At 46.7% G+C, this 26,324-nt stretch overlaps 1 protein-coding gene across 2 annotated transcripts in view; it reads right to left on the minus strand.

The window, feature by feature from the left end:
- Window positions 1–26,324, minus strand: part of CYFIP2 (cytoplasmic FMR1 interacting protein 2) — a 76,019-nt gene that overhangs the window by 6,078 nt on the left and 43,617 nt on the right. For both annotated transcript variants that reach the window (XM_074960220.1, XM_074960219.1), the window contains exons 24-29: window positions 16,360–16,503; window positions 14,455–14,545; window positions 13,158–13,288; window positions 6,839–6,911; window positions 6,217–6,311; window positions 1,064–1,302 (exon numbers count right to left, since the gene is read on the minus strand). In XM_074960220.1, coding sequence (XP_074816321.1) covers window positions 1,064–1,302; window positions 6,217–6,311; window positions 6,839–6,911; window positions 13,158–13,288; window positions 14,455–14,545; window positions 16,360–16,503 — 773 coding nt within the window. The remainder of the gene's footprint in view (window positions 1–1,063; window positions 1,303–6,216; window positions 6,312–6,838; window positions 6,912–13,157; window positions 13,289–14,454; window positions 14,546–16,359; window positions 16,504–26,324) is intronic.

A 26,324-nucleotide genomic window follows, 5' to 3' on the forward strand; every position in this document is an offset into this window, starting at 1 on the left:
TGGCTTAGGCTTCAGCTCCGAGTCCCAGCAAGTCTAAGCCAGCCCTGGCGACCCCACTGAAATGGGGTCCCGACCCACAGTTTGAGAACCGCTGAGCTAGGCTAAAGCAGTACAATATCACTTCATTGACAAGGGGTTGTTTCGTCACCACCCTTATTGTGGCTATGCAGAAATGAAGGAAAAATATCAATGCACTTGGCGTAAGTGGAAGAGTTGTTGTGAAATCTTCCTTTACACTAGGGATAACCCTGGTATCTTAACCAGTGCTCCCTCTCTCTCTCTGTTGCCTCAGGCTGTGGGAGATGTAGCTGACGGTGGCCTCATTTGCCTGCATTTTCAGCTCAGTGCCTGTCCTCACCTCATGCTCTATCCTGGCTTTTACATTTTCTGCGAATGTTACTACTTGTGAATGGTGCCAAATCAGCAGCCCTGGAGACTGGAGTCCTCTGCTCAGCCACAGAACAGGCCTGGCCCAATCTCCCCAGTTCCACTACAGCCCTGAGGGGTAGGCAATGCGGCCTAGTGGCCAGAGCACTGCACTGGGACTCAGGAGACCTGGATTCTATTCCTGTCTCTGGCCTGTGGAGGGACTTTGGGCAAATCGGCACCTCTGTGCCCTCATCTATACCGGGGATAATGATCCTAACCTGCTGTGAGATCTACTGACAGTTGCTATACAAGAATGCGGTGTTATTATTCCAGTTCTGTCTCTCAGCCCATTGTATTCCTGGCCTCTCTTTGTGGGGGGTGGCTTTTGTGACTGGGATACCGCTGGCAGCGCCAAAACTATTTCATACGGGCTGCCATTAGACAGTCGTGCCCAGCTGCAGCAGGCTTTGAACTGGCAGTGGAGGTAAAAGGCTCTGTATTACATTACTCATCTCTGAGCCATCCAATCCCCGCGCCCCTGTGTTATAAATGATGCTCTAATCACCACCTTGGTTGTTACCCAGGGTTCCATATTATCACAACACGCTTCTCTGACTAAGAGCCTGGGTATCCCTCAGAATCCTGGGCATGCCCAGCTGGCACACGCTCACCGACAAACAGCGTGCGTACTCACTCTGCAGTGAACTCGTTCGTCCCCACGGGGATGCAGTACACGAACTGCATAGCACTCCAGAGCCGGTGGAACTCGACACACTCATCCACGTGCATGACCCCATTGGTAGGGGGAGGCCCACGCCAGATTGCGTCCTGCAGGTAGCTGCGAATGCGTGTCAGGATCACCTCGAACATGGAGAGCCCGCAGCACAGCCGCTCCTTGGTCAGCAAGTCACCCTCCCGAGCAATGGCTATTTGCTGAGAAGGAAGATAACCACAGAAACAAAAGCGGATGTGTAATGACCTCCCTTTTGGAATTCTGCACTGATCTCCATCCTGTCTCTCTCAGTTCTTTCACATTTGATATCATATTCCATGCAAGACTCAACCTTACCTCTGACAGATGTTCCCATGGTACGCCCCTCCTGAGAACAGCCATTCCACTTAGGATAGGGCAGAAGAATATAAAGGACACAGTCCTCAAATATTTTTCATAACTCTAAACATTTTTATCCTTTGGAAATAACTGAATACCTTGGAAGTTAGAAGCTGAAGTCTGTTTTCTTCCAGAAGCATTTAGCCTCAATCCTGCCTACACACTGCTATGTTACTGTGGGACTACTCATGACTGCTGGACTGCATACACAGGATTGTTTCTGTCATACCACTCATGGATAGTAGATCATGAAGCCTGCTCTGTTACGGTCGGGTGATTGGTAACACCTGAGCTGAGCACACTAGTTTGTGATTCTAGTCCCTGAACACACTTGTTTGCTATGATAGGATTGTTCAGGGCAACTGATCCAATATGTGTGTGCAAATACCTAATAGGCACACACCCAGTTAGACATATGCAAACACTGGTATGCAACTGTGCATGTTTAGCTTTGAAAAACTGGTTTATGCAGACTTTGAAAACAGGATGCAAGAACAGAGAGGATGTCAGGTACATTTTGATTCTCCCAGCCTTACCATGATCTCTTTAAAAAGCAGGAATGATGTAACATTCTTGGCTCGTTTTCTAGGTAGGATTAAAAAAAAAAGCTCTGAAAAATATTTGAAGCCACCAAAAACTTAGTACTTTTTCCCCCCAGTATATTTTAGAAGAAGCTTGAGGTAACCAACTTCATGAACTTTTGGGGGTGAAATGTATAGCCGCACCGAGAACTGAATAATACCTACTCTCAGATACACCCGTGCAAATCTGGAATAGTTCCACTAACATCAATGGAGTTACCCAGATGTACACTGTGTAACAGAGCAGAATCTGGCCTCATTTCATCTCCCAGTGACTGTCACTAACCCTAGGGGAAAAAAAGGTGATTTAGGGCATAAAAGCAACTGTGTCCTTTGCCCTAGCAGAGCAGCTCTGATTATTGTCTGTAGCAGCAGCGAGTTGTGCTAGTTTGAAAAGTATCATTAGTTAACTTTCCTTTGGCTCTTGTAATTGTTCTGTTTCGTGCCATTTCCACCTGCTTTGTTGACTCCCACTGCTTCCTCCCAGGGCCCATGCAGTCCGTTAGGAAAATGGTGCATTGGGTTACAATTACCTTTGCCAAGCGTAACAAGGTCAATGGAAGCATAGCTTTGTTACCATGTGTGCCTGGCCAGGGAGTCAAAATGTGTTGGGTCTGCTGTGGTCACAGAAGATCACCCCTGTTTGAGTGTTTGTCGAGGTGTTTTATTCCCATGGACAGAGCACTTTACTCCCGGTGTTACATGGCACATGCATGCATAGCAGATATGGCACTTTCTAGCCCTACTGCCCGTGCTAGGGGGTTTCCTGTGGCTTTATGCAGGCTTTAAGCAGCTGCTATATTTCTGACTCTCCCAGTAGCTTCTATAACAAATACATTTTTATCTGATCTGGATCAATACTGGGGTTCCAGGGATGCAGGTCGCAGATGGAAGGGGCAGATGTGTGGCCCAGGTAGACAGTGAGAATGTGAATGTTTGCTCAAATTACTTAAAAGACAGTGCATCCAAATTAATGTCGACTTGTGGGGATCTGGTTTTGGAAACATCTGGAGCTCATTCCGCTCAGCTGATTGCCCTAATAAGTAACATTTTAGCCACCTACAGAGACAAATCTAGTGGCAGTGGATCCAGCCATCCACTCTGTCCTTTTTGCTGCCCTAAACCACAGGTCCCCACTAATCGAAATCCAGGAACTCCTGAAACTCATCTCCACCAGACGTTTAAAAAGCCCTGGCCGTGCTCTGACACCCCATTTCATTAGAAGTGGTTTATGCAGGCAGTAGCCTAAAGCCTTTTTGATTGGTAAATATTGAAACTGGAAGTTCTACAATTACTGTCTGCTGCAGTTACAAGGACAGCCTGGTAGCATAAACGCACAAGGCCGTTAATATTTAACGAAGAGCAAATATACAGAGAAAGTCAAGGGAGAGTACAGATTCTGCAAGGCAGCAGCACCAGCTCTAAATCTGTTAAACTTCGGCATGTGGGTTTCACATAACTGCTTCACTTCCCCGGTGCTCAGACCTCAAGCTGGTAGAGGTGGCAGATATGCCCTAGTAGATGGGCTGGTAGACTGATTCCTGCTGTCCTGCAGAGCAGTGTTAAACTCACAACTGCAGCTTGCTTGTAGCACAGCAGCTCGGCTACAATTTCAAGGCAAATATATTTAATGGGCCCACACCAACGTGCCCACTAAATCTGCATGCACATGGGCTGGTGGGCACAGAAACCAACATGACTCTAGAGTCTGCTCAGCAAGCTGAGGGACTGTATTATTGATTAACAGGATTATTGTTTGTGGGATCCATACGCCATGCACACCAGTTTCAGTGTGGTCAGATTGTCTGGAATGAACTAGTCCAATAATCTTAATATATGATTTTTGAAGAAACTGTAAAGGGACCAATTCTGCCCTCAGATGCACACACGGGGCTACCAGGGACGAAGCAGGATCCACAAGCATGCAATCAAGGGCAGACTTTGGTCCTATGGCTGATCATCAGAAGGCCTTGATATAAAGCTACTACTGTCATCTGGCTACTACTGCCGTCTGGCTGCCCACCAGGCTGAAAGCAGCTGGAGGGCAATACTCATATATCAAAGCCAGACCTAGAGCATGAAGTCCCGTCATCCTGTCCCAGTTGTCAGAAACACGCCTGTGTTGTGTACGAGATACTGAACTCTCGTGAATAGCTTTACGGTGGGAGGGTGAGGGCAGCATACAACTCATGAGCTGCGGCAACTAAGGGTGGGCTTTGCAGGTGGGTGGGCTTTGCAGGAGTGCCGAATCTCTCACTGACTGTGGGGGGCGCGGGAGGGGACAGTTTGGCTCACTCTCCTAAATGTACATTTTCTCATTCTTGTTGGGGAGTTTACTCAATGAGCCATTCTGGCACCTTTGATTCTGCACTGAAGTCACATGCAAATGATGATTTATGTCCTGCTCACTGCCTGTTTGCTTGTCATTGTACAAACACAACCTACACTTAGCCCCCTTTTAATGCACAAACCCTATACAGCTTGGGCCAAAGCCATAGAAAGACTCTCACTGACTTCAGTCGGCAGTGGATGAGGCCCTTAACCACAGCATTTATTATGTAAACTGCACAGGACCAAATTTTCATTAATGGCATCCAAACCCGAACAGCTGAAATGTGCTCGTAAGTTTCCAGACACCTGTTTCTAGGTGCCTATATCTTCTGTGCACAAAAACATTGATGTTTGTGTCCAAAACTGCATTTCCAGGAGCAAACTAGTAGCAGTGGGGTACTATCAACAAATACAGGTGTGTTTATTTACATCTGAGTTCCCGTAACTTTGGTTCCCAAAAGTATGTATGTGAAGAACTTGGGAGCACACTAGAGTGAGTCAATTTTTAGTGGGAAAAATGAAATACCTTTTGTTTGATCATTATAAATATGGTGAGGAGAAGCAGCAAGTGGACTGTATAAAGTAGAATTTAAGGATGATTTTGCAAGGAAGGATAGACACACACACATAAAAGCACAGTGGTGATTTATATCTCAACAATGCCCCTTTACAAAGGGAGCTATATGGGAGATGAGAAGTGCCAACAAATCAGAACAGAACCCTCTGCTACACTTTCTGTTTTTTTGCTTCACACTATTCCCAGAGATGCAAAGTTCCACATGACCTTGAATTATAAATATGATCCACTGCAAAATAGGAAAGTTAATTGCCTGGATCCTGTCACAGATCTGTCACTTTTTATTGCTGGATGTTCATTCCAGCTACAGAAAATTACTGTGTGAGGAAGTTAATCTAATTCAGTGTCTCAAATACATCTTCTTCGATTAACTAAAAGAGAGCAGCATTTTGGTAGTGACACTGGGTGAAATCCTGGCCCCACCGGAAATCACTGGGGGTTCAGCCATTGACTTCAGTGGAGCCAGGATTTCAACCATTATGTTTGTTTATTTTGGTGAGAGATTTAAAAATGGGATCATAACTTCAGCATAAAAGATAGATCTTTCCATTAAGGCCCTGATTCAAGGAAGCATCCCTATGCAGGAAAACATTTAAACGCATGCTTAACTTCAAGCACATGCTTAAGCCCCACGCACATGTTTAAAGTTAAACAAGCGCTGACATGATTTCCTGAATATGGATGGACTTAAGTGTGTGTGTAAATACTTTCCTGAACTGGGGGCTTAAAGACTTGACGGTAATCTCCCAGGTCAGTAATAACCCCCACACGTCCCCCCACAGAATTCCCTCCTGTGAAAATACCTATGGCAGTAGATGGCAATTTTCAAAGTTGTTAATGTTCAGAGCTGGCTTCTGAGCATTCACCCCACCACCCCATTGCAGAATGGTTAGCACCCTGCCTTCCTGAAAGGAAGTACTAACACACCGTCTTTTACACCAGCTCCTAAATCTCCCTGACAGGCCTCATCAGCTGCTAGAGGCAAGGGGTTAAATTTGTCTGATCAGCAGAAAAATGGCAGTCCGGAATAAAAATAACTCAGATGTAAGCGACACTTTCCCCGAGAATAAGTGTGGGTAATTCAATAAAGCACCTGCCCAGAGATAACTCTCTTCTCAGGGCAAGGGAGGAGTTGTGCAGCATTTTGGAATAAAAATTGGAGCACTTTCCTAAGGCCGAATGGGCAATCGGGGGACTGCTGGGAATTTTCAGTAGCCATTTCCCGGGAGTTGCAAAGGAATCCTTACCTGAGGAGTTCCCAGCCTCTCTATTAAGGGAACCAGGTGAAGTGGGGCATATTTGGCTTCGAGACGCTTCATGCGTACCTCCAAGCGTTCTCCTTCTGTCAAGCGAGCAGCAAACAGTGACATAAGACTAGGTAGTGACAAGCCGGCATTTCTGCAGAGTCGCCCGGAGCTGCCTCCCCACCATCGTCTGCTCTGACTCTGGCTCAGGGGGTCAGAACACCAGCGGGAAAGGGAATCGGGTGATGTGCTGCGGAAGGGGGTGTGATTACAGTCTCCGCACTAGCATCTTCATTGCGAGTTTGTAAAAGGGCCCTGTTTTGAAAGCACAAATCTGACTATTATCAATCAGCTGTGGTGCATTTCATGCTGTCATTCTCCAGGCCCGCTTGCACATTGCTAAATGGCTTCTAAAGTGGAAAGAAATGAAATGGCTAACGAGTGCTTCAACCTGGGTAACTAGACTATAAACATCCTGGCTGGCACTTGTCCTCCACCTGACTTTCGACTCATCATTGTCATTGAAAGGGCAGAACGCAGCGTAAGAAACAAATCTGCAACATTAAGGGGGGGATTCTAGGTATGGGAATAAGCACTGATCTCTGCTTCCCTCTTGACTTCTTACCTTTGATGTAGACCCTGGGCAAAATATTTTGGAAGGGAGCAGCATGCAGCAAATCACAAACTTCTTCCTGGGACTGAGGCAGGAGGAAGAAAAATAAAATAAGTTAAAAAATTCCTTAAGGGACTGAGTATATGGCTCAGGGGGTTGGTGAGAGCACATGGACCCATTCACCTCTAGGGCGAGCATTCAAATCCAGCCCAGTAGTAAAGTAAGAGGTCTGAACCCCTGTGAAGTGAAACTGGAAAAAAGTACCTGCCCAAAGCCCTTTAAACCTAAACCAGAAAGGTTTGTATAGCGCCATTAAATAATTTCCTGTCTGTACAAGCCCAGAAGGCTATATAGAGCGCTCACTGACTCCGAGTCTAGAAGCACATGAAGGAAATGATTTCCGTTTTACTCTAACTTGATGACTTCCTATCATTTATTTTCTAAGGATCTCAAGACAGTCTCTTGATAGGAAGAACTTGTTGGCTTAATTGCTGCAAGGTGTGTGTGTACATACATATATGAATCCTAGGGGCTGTTACTGAACCTTACATAGTATGTTCGTTTGGATTTAGTTAATTTGGATAGACATTTACAGCCAATACTATCAGACCAAAGGTGTGGTGCACCCCGGCAGACTAGAGAAGTCATACAAAAAGGGCTAGAAAAGAATAACAAAATGAGATGCCACTTAGAAAAACACATGCCAGCACACTTGGGGGAAATTAATCCAAAACACAGACATACAAGAGGGAGAAACCTGGAAATAGTAATACTGAAAGAGTGATGGCCGACAACAAATCGTATATGAGTTTGCAATGGGAGACGGCAGCAAGGAAAATGGAGAGGTTACTTACCCAGTAGCTGGAGTTCTCGGAGATGTTTTGTCCCTGTGGGAGTTCCACTTGCACCTGTGTGTCTTTCAGCGGAGATTTTTCTTCAGCAGTGTCCATGGGTCTGCACCTGTGGCCTACACACCCTCAGGCTCTGGACCGAGATTATACAGGGAGGGGTGGATTCGCCACCACACCACTTCCTTCTCAACAAGTTCAAAGGCAAGAACTCCGAGGCAGAGGGGACAGGAAGGTGGGCAGTGGAGCACCCGTAGGGATAAAACCTCTGAAAGAACTCCAGTTACAGTACAAGGTAAGTAACCTCTCCTTCTTTGAGTTATTGTCCTTATGGGCACTCCACATTTGGTATCTCCCAAGGAGTACACCTATTATGGAGGAGGGTGCTGAGAAGACAAGTTCAGAACAGTTCGGAGAGTGGCCTTACCAAAGGCTGCGTCTGATCTGGAGACAAGGCCATGAAGTATATGGTTTTGAAGGATACGTGGAGAAGGGAACAACGCCCCAAGAGTTTAAAGGCAGGCGGGGGCTTCTCAAGGCACGGAGAATTAATTAACCTCCTAAGGTGGAGTGAGCTGCCTGATGTGAGGGAAGACGTTGGTCGATTCCTTCAGGAATCTTGTGGTGGTAGGAGGAGCACGAACGGAAACCCCTTCAACTGCCTGGCGACAGGCTCCAATGGTGGACTTTAATAGAGCTGAATGAGAAGCCTTGGGTTTTTATATGTAACAGGTAGTCAAGCCCGATAGGGAGGTCAGTCTCGGATGGGCTGTGCACACTAAAGCTGGAAACACTTCCACTTTTACAAGACGGCTTTTGTCATGGTGGGCTTCTGACTGTTCCACAGTTCCGCCTGCAGCTCAAGAGGACAATCCTGCTCCAGGCTCAAGAGCCGTTGAGGAGCCGTGCATGGAGGTGTAACAAGGCGAGATTGGAATGGGTCACAAAGCCTGACTTCGGGGCCAGGACGTCTGTCACCAGGGGGAGGAGAAGAGGTGACATCAGAGCCAGAGGAACCAGGCCTGTCTTGTAGCCATGTTGGGGCTATAAGGATAACCACTGATTTCTCCTCTTTCAGCTTGTTCAAGACTCTGAGGAGCAAAGGTGTTGGAGGACAGGGATATAACAGCACTCGAAGCCAATGAGTGAGGAAGGCATCTCCCAGGGAATTGCAACTAAGTCCTCTCCTTGAGCAGAAGCCCGTAGTAGCAGGAGTGATTGCACGTCCTGCCTCAAGCACTGCTTGTGAAAAGGATCCCTGAAAAAGGACAAGAAAGGGGAGGAGGAGTTGAAAGGGACGTTGTAGCCTGATGAATTTACTTCCAGCATCCATCTATCCAATGTGATGAGCTTCCAGGAAGGTGTGAAATGGGAGAGACACTCCCTATAGGGTGGGTAGGGAACAGGATGGTGCAGCATAGGATCCACAGAGTGGGGGAGGTTTGTGGCCCTTGACCAAAGGGTCAAAGCGACCTAGGTCATCTGCTGGACGGTAGTGATACCTGGGCCTCTTTTTATGTGGGTCAGTTGGTTTCAGGAAGACGAAAAACTAAACCAGGTTTAGTTGGGCCATCAGCAATGTATTTTCTTTTGGTCGCAGTGATGGAAGTATCCTGGGATCACAGGTCACCCAGGAGTCCTTGAGAGCATGTAGGGACTTGTCAGTTGCATCACTGAAGAGCTGGGACCCTTCAAAGGGGAGGTCTTCTGCAGTATTCTGCACTTCTCGGGGGGAGACTGGAGCACTGCAGCCAGGAAGCTCACAGCATGCCTAGGGCAGTAGCCAGAGAGCAATGCACCGAGAGATGCTTGTGGCACTCACACACCTCCTGGGTGTGGCGTTCTGTCCCCTCTAGTGCACCAAGACCACTGCGAGTGAGAGAGAGGGACTGAGTCTGCTCTACAGTCTGAGCTAACGATCAGCTGGTTTTTAGCTCATGCGGTAGAGGGTCATGCACTGAGGTCCCAGGTTCGATCCCGCCCGCCGACGACCGGGGTCTGTCGGTGTTACACTTGCTAGGACACTTTGGCAATGATCTGTCCTTCAGAGGTGAGGGCTTGAAATTGGTCCTTCTGATCCTGTGGCAGATGTTCAATACATTGTGAAAATTTGGGGTACTCTTGCGGCCGAGCAGATCTAGGCGGTTAGGGTCCCTGTCATTGGGGTGGAACTCGACTGGTCCTCTCTGTTCCGTACGTTGACGGCATTAACCACTGGGAGGGTGAGGGTGTGAAGAGAAAAGTGGTATTCGGAGCCCTTGGCCAGGGTGTAGCATTTTTTGTTAGTCCTCTGACAGGTGGGTGGAACGGTGGCAGGTGTTTGCCAGATATCACAGACTGGTGACAAGAGAGCATCGCTTACAGGCATTGCTCATTTGCCTGGAGATGTGATGTGGATGGAGGATATCCACTCAGAGAGTCTCACTGATCCTTCCTAGCGGACTTCATAGAGTCTCAGCCACGCTCCTCATCAAAGAAGAACAAAGTGATTTTGGGCTGCATACATAGAGGCATTGTTGCACAAAGAGGTTCTGGTCTGTTTCTGTGCAACTCCGGGTAGGACATGCATTTGGGGCTGGGCATACCATAAAGAGTCAGCCAGGACAGAGCTGTGAAAATGATCAGGGGCCTGGAGGGAATGACTCAGTTAGGTCTATTTTATTGTGCAAGTAGATCTTCCTGTTTGGGATGCCTTGGCGGAGGGCCCATAACCCTGACAATACACTGGTAATAGTCTGTGGCATGGACCGTGGTGGGAACAGAGCTGTGAATGCTGTAGCGTGTTCGTGAGAGTGCAGGGTGTGGCATAGTCAGCACTGGAGGTGGAGGGAAGGGGATGGCATCTTGGGTCTTATATGGACACTGCGGTTTGTGGCACAGAGAGTTCTGGGAGTGGGCACAGAAGCATGGCATGGGCATGGCATGGTGTCTTGCTACCATGTTGGCAGAAGCATCCTCTTGTTCGGATGCAAATTCTGTCCCCTCTACTTCAACCCTGAAACATGTCCCGATGGGGAAACTATTTTCTCCAGCTGCTGTGGCCTCTATTTGTATTTGTATTTGTGGCCTGTATTTCCCCATTTTCTGAGCAAGAATTAGGAATGTCAATAACACCTGTCTCCTCCCTCCAACCAAGGCTTCCTGCCTTACAGCACGAACTTGAGAATGTTATTGATAAGGAACAACAACAAAAATTGTGTGTCTGTGTGGGGTAGCGGGGGAATGGAAGCTACTTCCCCACCTTAATTGTAGCATTCACTATCAGCCAATAGTCTAATGCACTATAATAGGTCAATTGCTACCATAAAACAACAGTAAGAGCAATTACATCCACGGCATTAGACCTCCACTACAGGGAAGATTATAAAGCCGTTAGGGATGTTATCCAGTCTGATCTAATCTGACTGAATCCTCCCCATACTCTGTAACTCTGATCAGATGGTTCCTTTCGTGACGTGGACAGGAAAATAAGATATCCTAAGATGTCCTCTGGAACAGCATCTCACGCAAGGCATGACACCTTGTGCCTTGTCATGGATGAATCTGGAAAATGACTGTCTTTGCCAGTCTGCATTTTAAACATGGGATTAGGTGCTCCTTAATAAATCAATGACTTTGTCACTGGATTAAAAAGGAAGCGCTCCCCACATCCTCCCACAAAAAAGGAAGTTCCTAATTAAAATGTGTGTGAATTTTTGATGCTCATGAGGACATGAGAGTCTCTCCATTGACTTCAGCTGATGCTGCATTAGGCCCTAGTGGCATAAGAGAGAGCCAGGCGTGAGTGGGAGTAAGTACTGTGGTACCATCCTGGGCCCACTCTGCCAGGCCACCTCCATTATGTCCCATAATCCTTCGTTCAGCTTCAGTCCTGGGCCTTTTTTGAGCAGATGACGGTCAATCACGCTTGGCTACCTGGAGCTCTTTGGATGTAGACATATACTGAGTAGGCTGAGCCCATCCAAACAATTTCACTTGGGACTGGATGGAGATTTAGAACCCAGCTTCCCAGAGAGGAAAAGCCAAAGTCTCCACCTCCTGTGCCACCAAGCTTCAAAGCTTTTCAGCACAGAAGGGCCCTATAGCTTCACGTTCTCATGGTGGGTGGAAACTGATGCCTTCCGAGTACAGAACTACGTTAAGTTCTGAATGAAATTCCTTACTGAAGAACTTAAAGATCAGAGAGACGTGATACAGGCTGGTTATGGAAACCCCACCAATATGGACTTTGATGGTAACCTTCCCAAATGGGACCTCGGAAGCTTATTTTTGTTTCCTGGACTGCCCGCATGCTGCTGGTACACTCTCGGTCTCCATGGCAACACAAGAATGCCTTTCCACACCAATGGCGCGTTATTGCTACGAGACCCCATAATGTGCACTTCAGATAGCCATTTCAAGGTCAATCCCGCCGCACATCCAGCGTGGGGATCTGACAGGGAGGCGGGATCAGAGCCCCAGCAGAGCATGGGAGGAGGCGGGCAGGATACATTTGGCTGCTATCATTACATAGGGGCACGTTTGTGTTTCTTAACAAAATGTAACGTGGTGCTCCTGGGAGGTGCTGGGTGGACAGTACAAGAGACTGACTGTGTATCTAGTGTATACTCGCTGTGTATCTAGTGCAAAACAGCACAGACAGCAGCAGCAGCTCATGTGGCCCCCCCCACAGCTCTGCCCAACAGGCTCGACCCACAAAGGGTGTGTCTCCACGGCAGTTAGCCAGAGTTATCTACACTGGAGTTAACTCCTCTTGCGTTAGCCTAGTGGCCACAGTGCAGAATACCACTCATGCCGCACCGAGGGGTTGCGTTAGCAGCGGAGGAAGCTGGGCTGGCTCAAGCTGTAGCCTACACACCCAACGGGCTAGCCCCCTCCAGTTAAATGCTCCGCTGCACTTGAGCTAAGGGGTTTTGTACGTGGATGGGGCGTGAGTCAGGGAAATGCTCAAGCTGTGACTCGAGTTAGCTTTGCAGTGGAGACAAGCCCCAAGAAATCTCACCAGATCAGCAGTTCTTGTGAGAGTCCCTCTGTTTGCGGCTGCTTCATTATTATTATTTATTTATATTGCAGTGGTGCCTAGGTGGCCAAGTTGGGGATCAGGGCCCTTTGGTGCTCAGCGCTGTACAAACAGAATAAAAAGATAGTCTCTAGAACTGGATCTAGGAAACAGGCACCTCCTGATTCTGGGTCTGAGCTGAAATCTTAAACCACGTCAGGTAGCTCTGGATCTTGGATCTGAAAGTAAATCTTCCAGAATTCAGATCTCAGGTTCCACTTCAGGGCCATTTCTAACTTAAATATCAGTGAGTTCTTTCCTTGCAGGCTGCCCTGGCTGTCAGGGCCACAAAACCAGTCTGTGTAGTGTTGCTCCTACACCTTTAGATGACACACACACACAAAAATAACCCAACCCCAGTGAGATGGTGAGTAGAGGTGAAGCTGTAGACTGTAACCTGCTGAAATTAGAGGTTTTGCCTTACCAGGGCCTGCTCTATGAGGAGGCAGAACAGAATAGCATTGCCCACTTCTCTAAGGCTCTGGAATACATCAGTCTTCAGCTCTGCATACTCAATGATGTCCTTCAGCTGGTGATGGAAAAACTCCAAGATTCCTAAATAGACACATGAAGGGTAAGACGATCAGGAAAGGAAGAGCAGCAGAACCAAGCTAACCAGTGGCTCATGCAAAGAGCCAGTCAATGCCTAATGTTTCCTGACCATTAACTGGTTTCAGAGTAGCAGCCGTGTTAATCTGTATTCGCAAAAAGAAAAGGAGGACTTGTGGCACCTTAGAGACAATGCTCAAATAAATTTGTTAGTCGCTAAGGTGCCACAAGTACTCCTTTTCTTTTTGATCACTAACTGTGATCCTGGACTACTAATTATAAATAACCCCCCTCTTTATGAAAGGTCTGCAACCAATGAGCCTGATTCTCCTCTCACACCTGAGTAAATAAGGAAGAACTCACTTCATGTCAAAGGAATTGCATAGATGTGAAAATAGTAGATAGGAGAATCAGAACTGTTCTGGATGCCTAACTGTTCTGGATGCCTACCGGGACCAAGCAAATCTTCCTGACCACCCCATTTGCAAAAAGTTAGTGGTACTGAAAATAAACTTTACATTTATTCCCGGAATCAGTACAGCTTTTGGGTCAGCAACAACAAACCTATAATAATGTAGTTTAAAAAACCTTGAAAGCAAAACAAAATACTTTTTTAAATGTTCCAGATCAGTGATTCATGTTTCCATAGAGAAACTTTCAATAACTTGCCAAGTGTAGGGGCTTTTGACATAAAGTACATTCTGTCATCGGTCACAAAACATCTGATGCTGGCTCTCATTTCCACAGCTAAAAAAGATGCATTATGGAGCCACAGGAGCTGCTCCATAATTAAAGTTGTAAGACGTTTTTCTTTAAAGGCCAGATTGCAATCCCATTCCCAGCTTTCACAAGCAGGCTTCCCTTCAAATGATGCATGTGCAGATTCTAGCAACACAAACTTTAGGGAGTGTTTGAGGTTGCATCAGACAAGAGATCTAGGAAATATAATGTGTTAAGCCTCATGATGTTTAATTTAACGAGACTACTATATATTTATACATTGCTAAAGTGCTCTTCACTGTAACATCTAGACAGTCTTATAACACATCATTTTAAGGACTTGGAGAATAAGCCAATAATGATTTAGTTAACACCTTGTGTTTTGATTAATGCAGCATGTACGGGGGGGGGGGGGGGCGGAGGCATGCTACATTACGTATCCTAGCACTGACCTGGAGATCCATACTCATGTCTTGGCAAGCGGCATATTTTGGGCATCACCTCTATCAATGTTTTCACATACTGCAGAATGGTGCCCTGTAACTGTCGGAGATAAAAGGAGATAAATTAACTTGAAAGGATGAGTCTCTACTCAGAGCACATTAATTTTAAAGGGGTAACTTTTCTGGACTGGCTGGTGGCTAAGAGCAGAATGCAGTTTTGACAACAAAAACCTCAAACAATGCAAAACTCGCCTGCTTTTTGCTTTCATTATACACATAAAACTCAGCCCACAAGCTGGGGGCTCTTTTATGGTTTCACCCTGAAGCCAACTCATGGTTTTCTGTAGTTTCCATCTGAACGCTCAGCTCTGAGCACTGGGTTTGTTTGAACCTGAATTGCAAGCAGCATTCGGAGGTGAGAATCCAGTCAGATCAAAAATAGCATAAAAAAGTCTTGCTCACAATGGCTACAAAAATCACTCTTCAGCACAGGAAAGATTCCTTCTGCCTGAATACTGATGACTGGATGCATGCTATTGACATTTGACAGAGAGCATGCTGCAGAAAAATGGAATTATACTTCGGGGGAGGGAGAGGAATTAGCCGCTGGAGCGCCGATGTTGTGAATTAAAATGGATAAGAGCAACCAGATTCAATGAAAATGTGTGCTGTGATTGAGTTATATAACTGCATCCTGTATATATTTTATCCAGGATTCTGCACTGAACACAACTTAGCCTGTCCCAAGACCCTTATCTTTGCTCTGACCACTATCAATTTCAGATGCTAGCTAGAGCTTTGTACGCTAAGCAAACACAGCTGACCCCTCCAATTACTACTGTGTCTTATGAAAGTTAAGTGAAAGCACTTTGAGATCCTCAGTGTCACACTGCTCCATTAGACAAGATCAAGATGATGTATTAACATTAGCGCCAAAAATGAACTGAAGCGTTTGCAATGACTACTCTTTGCTGATCAAAAAATTTCCTTCACAAACGTTTTTCTGGTGGAACATCATGATCAGAAATCATTTTATATGCTGTGAATTAAGGCCCTGGAACTGCACAGATAACATTTCGTCTGAACATCAGATTTATCTTCTGAGAGAAAGCAGAGAAGACAAGAAGAAAGTCGTGTCTCTTTCAGCCAGTGTTAAGAGTATCAGGTAGTGATGGGCAAATTGGTATTGATAAGAACTCATCCAAACCTTCACACAAAATAGGAATCTTTTTAGAAATTAAAAAAAAATGGTATGGCTTGTCTCTTTTTAATTTTCTTTAATCTCTTCCCTTCCTTTAGTTATCTAGGACCAGAAGTCCCAAAATGTCACAAATCAGATTGCTCCTGTGCATCAAGATCTACCTAGGTATTTATGTGGGCATCGTCTGTGCAGTATCTGAGCACAATCATTGAAGGATTTTACCCTCAGAACATCCCTGTGAGGTAGGGAAATACTATCCCCGTTTACAGATGGGGAACTGAGAGACAGGGTAGGTTAAATGACTTGCTCAAGGTCACACAAGGAGTCTGTGGTTGAACTGGTGTTCGAACCCAGGTCTCGAGTCCCAGTCCAATGCCCTTCCTCCTCGACCTGCCGATAATGTGCAAGAAGAGGCTCTTTTCATGAGGCTTCTAGCCCCATTGCTCGACAAAAGAGGCTCAGCGGAACCTGGATATGCTTCAAGTAAATACTGTAACCAACACCCACAACTCTCTTTGAAGTGAACGGGATTCCCTAGCACCTCTGAAAACCAGGCTATGCGTACAGGTGTCTAGCTATGGATGGATGGATGTATTCACACACCTTAATAGAAACATTTTGGCCAAAAGTATCCAAAGCCTAGGCTGATTATCTGACCCAAGCCTCCCACAGCAGCGAGGTTTGCCCATCACTTGTTCCAGGCCCATAATTACCAGGCTTTTGACGATCTTCAGCAGCTCCTCCATCACCACTGCGATCCCTTGATAGCCTAGGAGCCGGCAGATTGTCTTGAAATGAGGAGGCCCCACGAAGTTACGGTAGGAGCTGTAGATGTGACTGTAGGCAATGTTCAGTGGCTGAAAAACGAGAAGCACAAAGACAATTATGGGGACAGGCGCATTTACAAGGGTGATACCGAATACTCTTTTCCAGGCGGTGTTTTATGTCCCACCTGTTCCGATACCTTTTTACAGAAGACATAGGGAACGAATACAGTCCATGGCACACTTCTTTTTTGGGGAAGAGGGCACCACGAATTTTTATTTTATGCCTCGGTTTAGAAGAGCGTTTGAAATTGACACCTCTTTGTTGGATGACATCCTCAATGATACCGGTGCACTTCTGGCTGAAGAGTTTGTTGGGTGCACAAGAGCAACAGCCTTGACTTTTGTCTACATACCATATAAACAAGAACTGTTGCCTACCGAGGAATCCTTGGCAACAGACGAGTAGGTATTATTGCATACTATCTCCCCATCCCTTTGTCTCATTGTGTCCTTCAGTCGAAAGTTTGCTTGTCTCTTTTCTGTGGTAGCAAAAGGTCTGCATCTGAATCCTGACCGGAACGTCTGAGCACTGCTATCACTATAACTGTTAGATATGCCTGATGAGGAAGGGGGGGGGGGGGAGAGGAAAGGACACAGGAAAGAAGGAGGGGGGGCCATGTGCTATCAGCCCTGCAGAGCTTGTCTTGCCTTCCCTTCCCTTTATTTACTACTCCTATAGCCTTTTTCAAGTGCCGAGGTTCTTGTTCTCTGCTTCTCTACTTCAGGCTACCCCTGCTGCAACCATGGACAGGGTTCCTAAGTGAATCTGTCTCCAGCCAATCTCTGACAATTATTATTAATGACGGTAGCACCTAGGAACTCCAGTCAATGCTCAGGCCCCCACAGGTGATGTGCAGACAGGTAAGAAAGAGGGCAGTTCCTGCCCCAGTCTAGGTGTTGGACAGGATGTGACAAATGGACAAAACAGACAAATGGGGTGAAGGAAGATGGGAGGAGGAGGAGGTTGCAGAATGAACAGCATTTAGCAAATGAACAGAAGTCTTCGCTTGGCATGTGCCTCACTAAACACCTGTAACATAGGAGAGTAGGAACTACAGCAGCTGGTAAGCAAACAGTGTGGGAAAGGACATGAATCAGTTCCTCTCTGTGTCTTGTAGGCGTCAGTGTAGGACTCTGTAGTTTTCTTGGCATTTATCCATGTCGGGTTGTGTGCTAGTGTCTGAATTTGGCCCTGGGGGTGGGTCGATGTCTCAAAATGGAACTGTGGGGTTTAGTTTGGCTCCTGGCCCGAAATGAATTTCCATTTGATCTTGGAATAGCCTTGGAAACAGGGAGTGTGCTGAAGCACTTTGTGTCTCTGGAATATTGGCTGGATCCAAGCAGTGCCGAGAGAAGCCGAAGGGAGAGGAAGGGAAAAGCACTTCAGTGTGCAATTTGAAAAGGACTCCTGGTCAGTATAACCGAGACAGCCGAATGCTGTGCCTGCCAGGGGCTTGCTCTGAAAAGGACGCGTTTGCATCAGGGTTTGGCACCATAAGAAAAGGGCCGTGTTCTCAATTCCTCTGCCCCCCCCCCCCCCACGACAATAACTGCTGCATCAATAAGCAGCGTCAAATATATTCTTCAAATGACATCTGGCACAAAGCGCCTCTCCCAGTGAAATGCCAATAAGCTCCCTGCCTGTCTTTGGTTAACCAAAGAGGTGAGAAAGCAAAAGGGAGGACATTTTTCTGCAGACATGACAAAGGGTCAGGTATATACTGTACTCTAATGGGATTCCCTGCCATTCCAGTAACGGAGCACAGCTTAACCCCCTTTGGCTATGCTACAAGAGGGCAAGGAGTGATGCCCTGCCTGCCAACAGGAGAGGGAGGGTGTGCAGAAGTGGCAGAACAGGACAAATCAAGAACACTCTCAAAAGTCATTGCTTCCACCATCTGCCACACACGTGCTGGTGCTAGCCGTGAGATAAATACAGTTATCCTGCAGCGCTGGCGGTCTTACCTGCCCTCGGCCCACTGAGCCATCTCTCACAGACAATTCTACCATTCCAAACCTCTGAGCAGCTATAAAAACGTGGCATTTTTTAAAAAAACCCACCAGCCGTAAAACCGCTTCCCCCTTTCTAGAGGTAGAATTTCTACTCCCTGACACAATACTCATTTGCTCACTTGTCAATTACTTTAATCAACAAATTAACCATCCGCATCATTTTGTTTAGACCAACAGATTCCTTTCACTGTTCCAAAACCCACTTGCCCATTGGAACTATTAGGAACTAGTTGAAAAGGGATATGTCATTTGGAAGCCAGGAATTCCCCTTTTCCTATGGGATAAGGTCCAGGTAGATTGCAGGATGTCATACCCAGAAAACTAGGTATGGGAAAGTTACTGAAGGTAACTTATAGAAGTGTCTAAATTGCATTCATTAAACATTTTTCTCTTTCACCCAGGCCTGTAGAGTAGGGCTCATGGTCATTAGGAGATTGGTCCACAGCCTACTGAAGTGAGTGGAAAGACTGCCACTGGCGGCCATGGCAGAAAGAGTACCGGTAACCGTTTTCATAAACTCTTTAAAGGAGCAGAAGCAGGATGCGTGACTGTTGCAGCACCACATTTGATCTGCCAGGCAGGAGGGAGGCAACCATCCCAAATTCCTGCCAATAACCCCGTACCGCCAGGTTGCAGCCAGTTACAGTAGCATCCTGTTGCCGTAGCTTTTGCAACCTATCATTACAGCCACTGGGACCCCTGTGAAACATACTACTGTGCAGACCAGGTAAGTGAACATGGAAAGGGGGAGCCCCACCGCACTTCCATGCGTTCCCTATAGATTTATCTGCGCACAGAGGCGTTGTGTGCCCTGCATTTTCCATGTCTTTCTCGCACTAGCTACCGGCGTGGGGACTTGGGGTCCAAGAGGTGCTGGGAGTCTGAGGGTCCTGTAGAGCAATGGAGGACCTGAGCTGTCCACCCTGACAGCTGACTGAGGGAACTGCGGTGTCACATGAGCTTGTCATCGATGGTGGATTTTCCAAAGCGCTCAGTGCTGGCCGAACTCTGCGTCCAGTAACGTCAGTGTGAGCTGACTTCAAAGGGAACGGCGCTGGGACAATGCTGAGCGTTTTAAAAATCCCACTCCATGTCTTGTGACGGGACTTTGCCTTGTTGGAGTCTTGCTCTTGTTGCACAGCTCCCTACTGAGGGTCCGTCTACCCTACAATTAAACACCTGCGGTTGGCCCATGTCAGCCGACTTGGGCTCACAGACCGTGGGCCGCAGGGGCTATGAAACTGCAGTGTAGTCATTTGAGCTCAGACTCTGGGTTTAACTGCAGTGCAGGCAGACCCTCAGTGGGATACCAAAGTCGTTCCTCAAAAAGAACAGGAGGACTTGTGGCACCTTAGAGACTAACAAATTTATTTGAGCATAAGCTTTCGTGAGCTACAGCTCACTTCATCGGATGCATGTTTTCTCCCATGAAGACGCTCGTTCACACTTCCTGCCATCAGGAAGCTGAAGATGGCTCTTTGGAAACATGATGATTCCCGTGATGGGGAGGCATTGCAATCGAAGAGCAATTCCACTGATTGCCCCAATATTGGGAGACCTGTTCTCCTCATGTGCAGCATTAGCATTCCAATAGCCTCCCACCTCTCCAGCTTTCATCCCACTTCCAGATTGCTTCTGGCTGGCTCGTGACCAGTGACTAACGGAGCTGGAAAGAAGCTTTTAAAGTTTACTTTTTCTTAAAGGGTATGTGTGGGGGGCACTAGTACTGAAGCTGCAGCCGCAATCCCCATTTAATTGGACACTTCAAGTTAATCTATTTTATAACGTGTGTTGCCTGCCAACAAAACAGGATGATTCATTCCTTCCTGCCTGAAAGATGACGTAAGTTTCACCAAGCTTTATGCAAAGCTATGCGGTGCTGTAATAAAAGGCGTGCATCTCCTAATAATACCATGTCTTTGAGCAGTTAACACCTAACTCCCTTTAAGGGTGAAATGCACAGCTTGGATTAAAGAACGTAGGCGGTAAGTGTATTTTAAGACAGGATAGCTGAACGTGCAAGCTGGCTTCACAGTACCATCCATTCCCCCACGTGGGCCCTCTGCCTGCAGCCCCTTTGAGCTCTGTGTGCCAGGTGAGTGGCAGCCTGCTCCCTCCTCGAGGTGAGGCAGCTCGTGATCAAACACGCATCCTAAAGCTCTGCTGTTCCAAGTTGACGGCATCTGTGCAAGCCTTTGGTTTGGGGGCCAGCCAACAGCACAGAGCAGGGCACGAAGCCAGGCTGCTAGCATGGTACAGGTGTTTGGGCCAGGAGGCTGGGAGTGCAGATAGACTGGGATGTGCAGAGATGGGTCTTGTTCCCACAGTCTCAGGATCCAGAAGGAAATAGCAGTCGGTCTCCCTTTGCCATGCGCCTGGGAGAGCGTGGTGGGAAAATCCCCATCCCATGCCGAGGTGATCAGCTGCTGCTGGGATCCCTGAGCACAGGAGTTAGCAGCAGGTGTAGTAGGTCATTTCCAAGTCTGCAGGCCCACTGCTTGTTGTCACGAATCCCTGTCTGAGCTTGACAGCTCGCCTGAGAGTGAAAGAATTCGATCAGGCCTTAAGCCGTAGAAAGAAAAAATAATGCCACTGTCAAGGTTCCCTCCCCACTCTGAACTCCAGGGTACAGATATGGGGACCTGCATGAAAAACCCCCTAAGTTTATTTTTACCAGCTTAGGTTAAAACTTCCCCAAGGTACAAACTATTTTACCTTTTGCTCCTGGACTTTATTGCTGCCACCACCAAGCGTCTAACAAATATATAACAGGGAAAGAGCCCGCTTGGAAACGTCTTTCCCCCCAGAATCCTCCCAAACCCTACACCCCGTTTCCTGGGGAAGGCTTGATAAAAATCCTCACCAATTTGCATAGGTGAACACAGACCCAAACCCTTGGATCGTAAGAACAATGAAAAAGCAATCAGGTTCATAAAAGAAGAATTTTAATTGAAGAAAAAGTAAAAGAATCACCTCTGTAAAATCAGGATGGTAAATACCTTACTGGGTAATCAGATTCAAAACATGGAGAATCCCTCTAGCTAAAACCTTAAGTTATAAAAAGACACAAAAACAGGAATATACATTCCATTCAGCACAACTTATTTTATCAGCCATTTAAACAAAACAGAATCTAACGCATATCTAGCTAGATTGCTTATTAACCCTTTACAGGAGTTCTGACCTGCATTCCTGCTCTGGTCCTGGCAAAAGCAACACACAGACAGAGAGAACCTTTGTTTCTCCCCCCTCCAGCTTTGAAAGTATCTTGTCTCCTCATTGGTCATTTTGGTCAGGTGCCAGCGAGGTTATCCTAGCTTCTTAAACCTTTACAGGTGAAAAGGTTTTTCCTCTGGCCAGGAGGGATTTAAAGGTGTTTACCCTTCCCTTTATATTTATGACAGCCACACACCTGAACCCTCTTGAAAATGAACTTCTAATGAAAAGCCTTGCTAGGCAGCCAAGTTCACCTCCTGCAATAGGAGAGCCCAGTCCCTCCCTGTAGGGGATGCATCGTATTGAACTGATACTACCTTGTTTCTCAGCCAAAGGGCCAAAAACTCTCCTCCAGAAAACATAAATGCCCAGTCCTATGTGGTATCCACAGTGCATACACAGCACAGAAAATATGTCCTTTGTGAAGGGATGTGTCCAGATGGTTTTATCTTAATGTGACGATCCTATAGGCTGCTGCTGTTATTTATCAGGACTGGGGTTCTCAGTAGAGCAGGATAGCGGGGAACATGCCTGGTGCTTTTCCTAGCAGTGGCCGTGATGCACTCTGGATAGCACAGGAACGTTCCTTTAATCCAAGGTGATCACTCAACCCACTGAGCAGAAATTGTGATCAATGTGTCACCCTTGGCACTCCCACTATGGCAAACCTGCTGCCAATGCCCCACTTCTCACTGAAAAAATCATTTGCCTGCTCCCTGCTGCCCAATCTGGGCTTTGGAGTGACAGGCCAGGTACCACCTCCTGAAACGCACCCAGCAAGCCCTGGAGGATAAACAGCCCCAGCTGCTAGCACCACCTACTGGTCCCAGCAATCCAGAAGCCCTTGTGCAGCTGCTGAATATACATGCCCAGAAAAAGTTGCGACTTACACCATTTGGGTACAATCACTATTGATATACTACATAGCATCACAGGCAGATATGGCACTTTGAGGGCATCTGCAAGACAGGTTAATTAACTCAGGTGAGTGGGTCAGGTAATGCAAAACCGCTAATGATTTCCACTGAACCGATCATGATCCTGATTCAGGCGGTGCTGAGAGGAGGACAGGTGCACATGAATGTACATAAACGGTGCACGATCAGAAGCATTTACAAAGTTAAGCAGCAGTTAACAAGCAGAGAAGTGGGCTGTCGGTAATTTTACATGCTCTGTGTGGGAGCCTTGGGAACCCAATGCTACAGCCTCAGTTCAGCTGAATTTTATAGCTGGCTGAGCAGTGGAGAATGGCTTGATTTCTACTGGACACGTGGAGCCAGACTGTTAAAGGTATGTAGGCGCCTAAATGGGAGTCAGGTGCCTAAATCCCTTTTACGATCTGTCTCTTATTCTGTTTCCCACTTCTGGAAAAAAAAGGAAACTCCTTCCTCCTTCCCTGGGTGCCCAGGTCTAAGAACTGACTGTATCACTCATGGGATATGGTTGCCTCTGAGTTCCTCCCCACTTTCTATCGTAGAGTGGATCTCCAGAGTACTTGTCTTTGATGTGTGTTGGAACACAGTAACCCGACTGAACTGTAATGCAACCCACCAATCCATGGAATTCTAACTGATGCACTTGGACCATGGACTTCCTCGAGGGTAGGTTCACTCTGACAAGGGACTTGCTACAGCAATATAATATAAAAATATATGAGGTTATACATATATTTATCACAAATTATCAAGGTCTCCTTTGAGAAGCCACATCCCTGCTTGGATATAAAACAACAAAAGAATTCTGACTCAGAGACACCCCCACACATTCGCACCCAGAGTTCTTATTTAACTAAAACAAAGGAGATTACCAAACTAATGAAGAGCTTTGGTAGGGTTAGAAACTCTCCTGCTCTAGGGCATGAGCTGACCTCTGACCTCAGAAGAAATTTCAGGAGGGGAAAGGGGAGGCAGCAGGTTATCACATCACTGCTTACTACAGAGTTTCTTGCACCTGCCCCAGAAACAGTTGGTACTGGCCACTGGTAGAGATGCTATCCTGGATTAGATAGGCCCTTGTTTGATCAATCTGGCTATTCCTATGCTCCTATATAAGATGATGAAACTATTCCATTTCCATTGTCTCCTGTTTCTAGAACAAAGGCTATTGATGAACAACCAAAGTATAATTCTGACATGACAGCAGGCAGGGAAGCCTGTTGAACTCAGCCTTGCAGGAGCCCTGATGAGTGAGTCCCTTTGTGTTGCATCATCCCTCTGTACCCTGTGTTCCTCTTGCCAGCTTTCCCCCCTGCAGGCAGGACTCTGCTTGGCTGGCAGCATGAAGCCAAGGGAGCACCTTTTCCCCTCTGCCCCTGAAGGGAGGGCTGTGCTAGGTTAAGGGCCTGAAGCCAGGTGAGAGCTTGTTCACTTTCATCTCGTCAGTGAGTATTTCCATCCCTGCTCTGGCAACAGCTGTTTGATGGACACAGAAGGGAGGCAGCCTGACCTTGGAAGATAAAGCTAAAATGTCAAGCAATGGGATGACTAAGTGGAGAGCAGGGGTTGCAGATGCTTCCTGATGTAAAATACTTCTTTACTCTCCACTTTGCCTGGTGCGTTCACTCGCTGCTGACTTCTGAAGGAGTGCTCACAGACTGCAGACTCATTCCCAGTGACTGAGAACTCCTCAGTGGTTTGAGCTTTGGCCTGCTAAACCCAGGGTTGTGAGTTCAATCCTTGAGGGGGCCATTTAGGGATATGGGGCAAAAACTGGGGATTGGCCCTGCTTTGAGCAGGGGGTTGGACTAGATGACCTCCTGAGGACCCTTCCAACCCTGATATTCTAGGATTCTATGAAAGTTCTAATCCAGAGCAAGCTCCCTTTACTGCTCTGCTTCAGGTTTCAGAGTAGCAGCCGTGTTAGTCTGTATTCGCAAAAAGAAAAGGAGGACTTGTGGCACCTTAGAGACTCACCAATTTATTTGAGCATGAGCTTTCGTGAGCTACGGCTCACTTCATCGGATGCAACAACGCATCGGATGCTCTGCTTCAGACAGCAGTGAGACACTGCCTGGAAGTGCTGGGTCTATTATGGCAAGTTTTTCGTTTCCCCCTTTATCTCTAGGCTTGGCAGAATTTGATTTTTATTTTGTTATCACTTTGACAGATAACATCCATGTTTATTTTTACGCACCTTTTAATTTTGATCTATTGAAATTTTCACAGTCAGGGGAAATTATGCAGGAGGTCAGACGCTGTGGGGTGTGTGCCGGGCAATAATGATTTAGTGATGGTAGACATTGAGATTACAAAAGTTAAAGCTTTATAACCACACAAGTTGTCAACACCACATGGAAAAATATACAAAGTAAATATCCTTAAATCAAACTTTAAGAGGTTCTCAAGCAGCATGTTTCTTATTTTGTCTATCTGTACATTTCAGTTATTATCGATGGAAATATTCTTTTGTCCACTTGCATGTGTGTGTGGTGAAATCAACGTTTACATACATTTACTAATAAAAATCAAATGCTTCCAAGCCTATTTATCACCAGTGACTCCGACAGCTTACACTGTGCACATCCTACATTTGCCTTCCCGTCTTTCCCTCTAACCAGATGGGACAGAGTCATTTCTAGGCCCCTGTGGCTATGATTTTTGAAAGGAGCCTGCCTAGATCCCATTGAAATTCAATAGAAGTTGGATGCCTTTGAAAATCGCAGCCAGGGCTGCTTCCAGGCAAAGCGGAGTACCTGGAGAAAAGATCAGCTGATGCCCCTGTAGCCTGGGCGAAGGACAGAGTGTCAGCTAGATTTTCCTGACAGTTTAAAAGTCACCGAGATCTTAAGATTAAAGACAAGCCACTAAGATATTAGATGGGATGGGATCTGAGTTACCCAGGAAAGAATTTTCTGTATTCTGGCTGGTGAATCTTGCCCACATGCTCAGGGTTTAGCTGATCGCCATATTTGGGGTCGGAAAGGAATTTTCCTCCAGGGCAGATTGGAAGAGGCCCTGGAGGTTTTTCGTCTTCCTCTGTAGCATGGGGCACGGGTCACTTGCTGGAGGATTCTCTGCTCCTTGAAGTCTTTAAACCATGATTTGAGGACTTCAATAAGCTCAGACATAGGTGAGAGGTTTTTCGCAGGAGTGGGCGGGTGAAATTTTGTGGCCTGCGTTGTGCAGGAGGTCAGACTAGATGATCATAATGGTCCCTTCTGACCTTAGTATCTATGAATCTATGAATCTAAGTGACAGAGTTTTAATAGGCAACACTTTGCTTTACTGGAAATGGTATTTTATATTTACATACTACAGCATCTCTGACCCTGAAGAATCTCCAAATCCTTCCCAGAGCCTCCCAGAAAGGCTGGCACCTTAGGGTGAGCGGGTGTCAGTACCTTACCTTGTTATAGTGCTGGGAGAAAGCACTGCAGCAGTCCCCATCCTCTTACTAAAAAGCATATTGGGAACCTCAGCATCTCATCTGAAAGTGCACTGCATGGAGCCCAATGTGTCATTCTTGGGATTTGAACCTGTGGTCCCAGGGAGGGTCGTTTAGACTGCCAAGCCATCATCCTCTTGAGCAATAAGAACAAATGGGACTCAAGCGTCAGAGTCAAGACAGCGCTTTGGAAGCAGAAAAAGCAAACGCCTGTATGTGCAGGCATATTTCCTCAGCCT

Source organism: Natator depressus, chromosome 8 (assembly GCF_965152275.1).
Source record: "Natator depressus isolate rNatDep1 chromosome 8, rNatDep2.hap1, whole genome shotgun sequence".
NCBI lineage: Eukaryota > Metazoa > Chordata > Testudines > Cheloniidae > Natator > Natator depressus.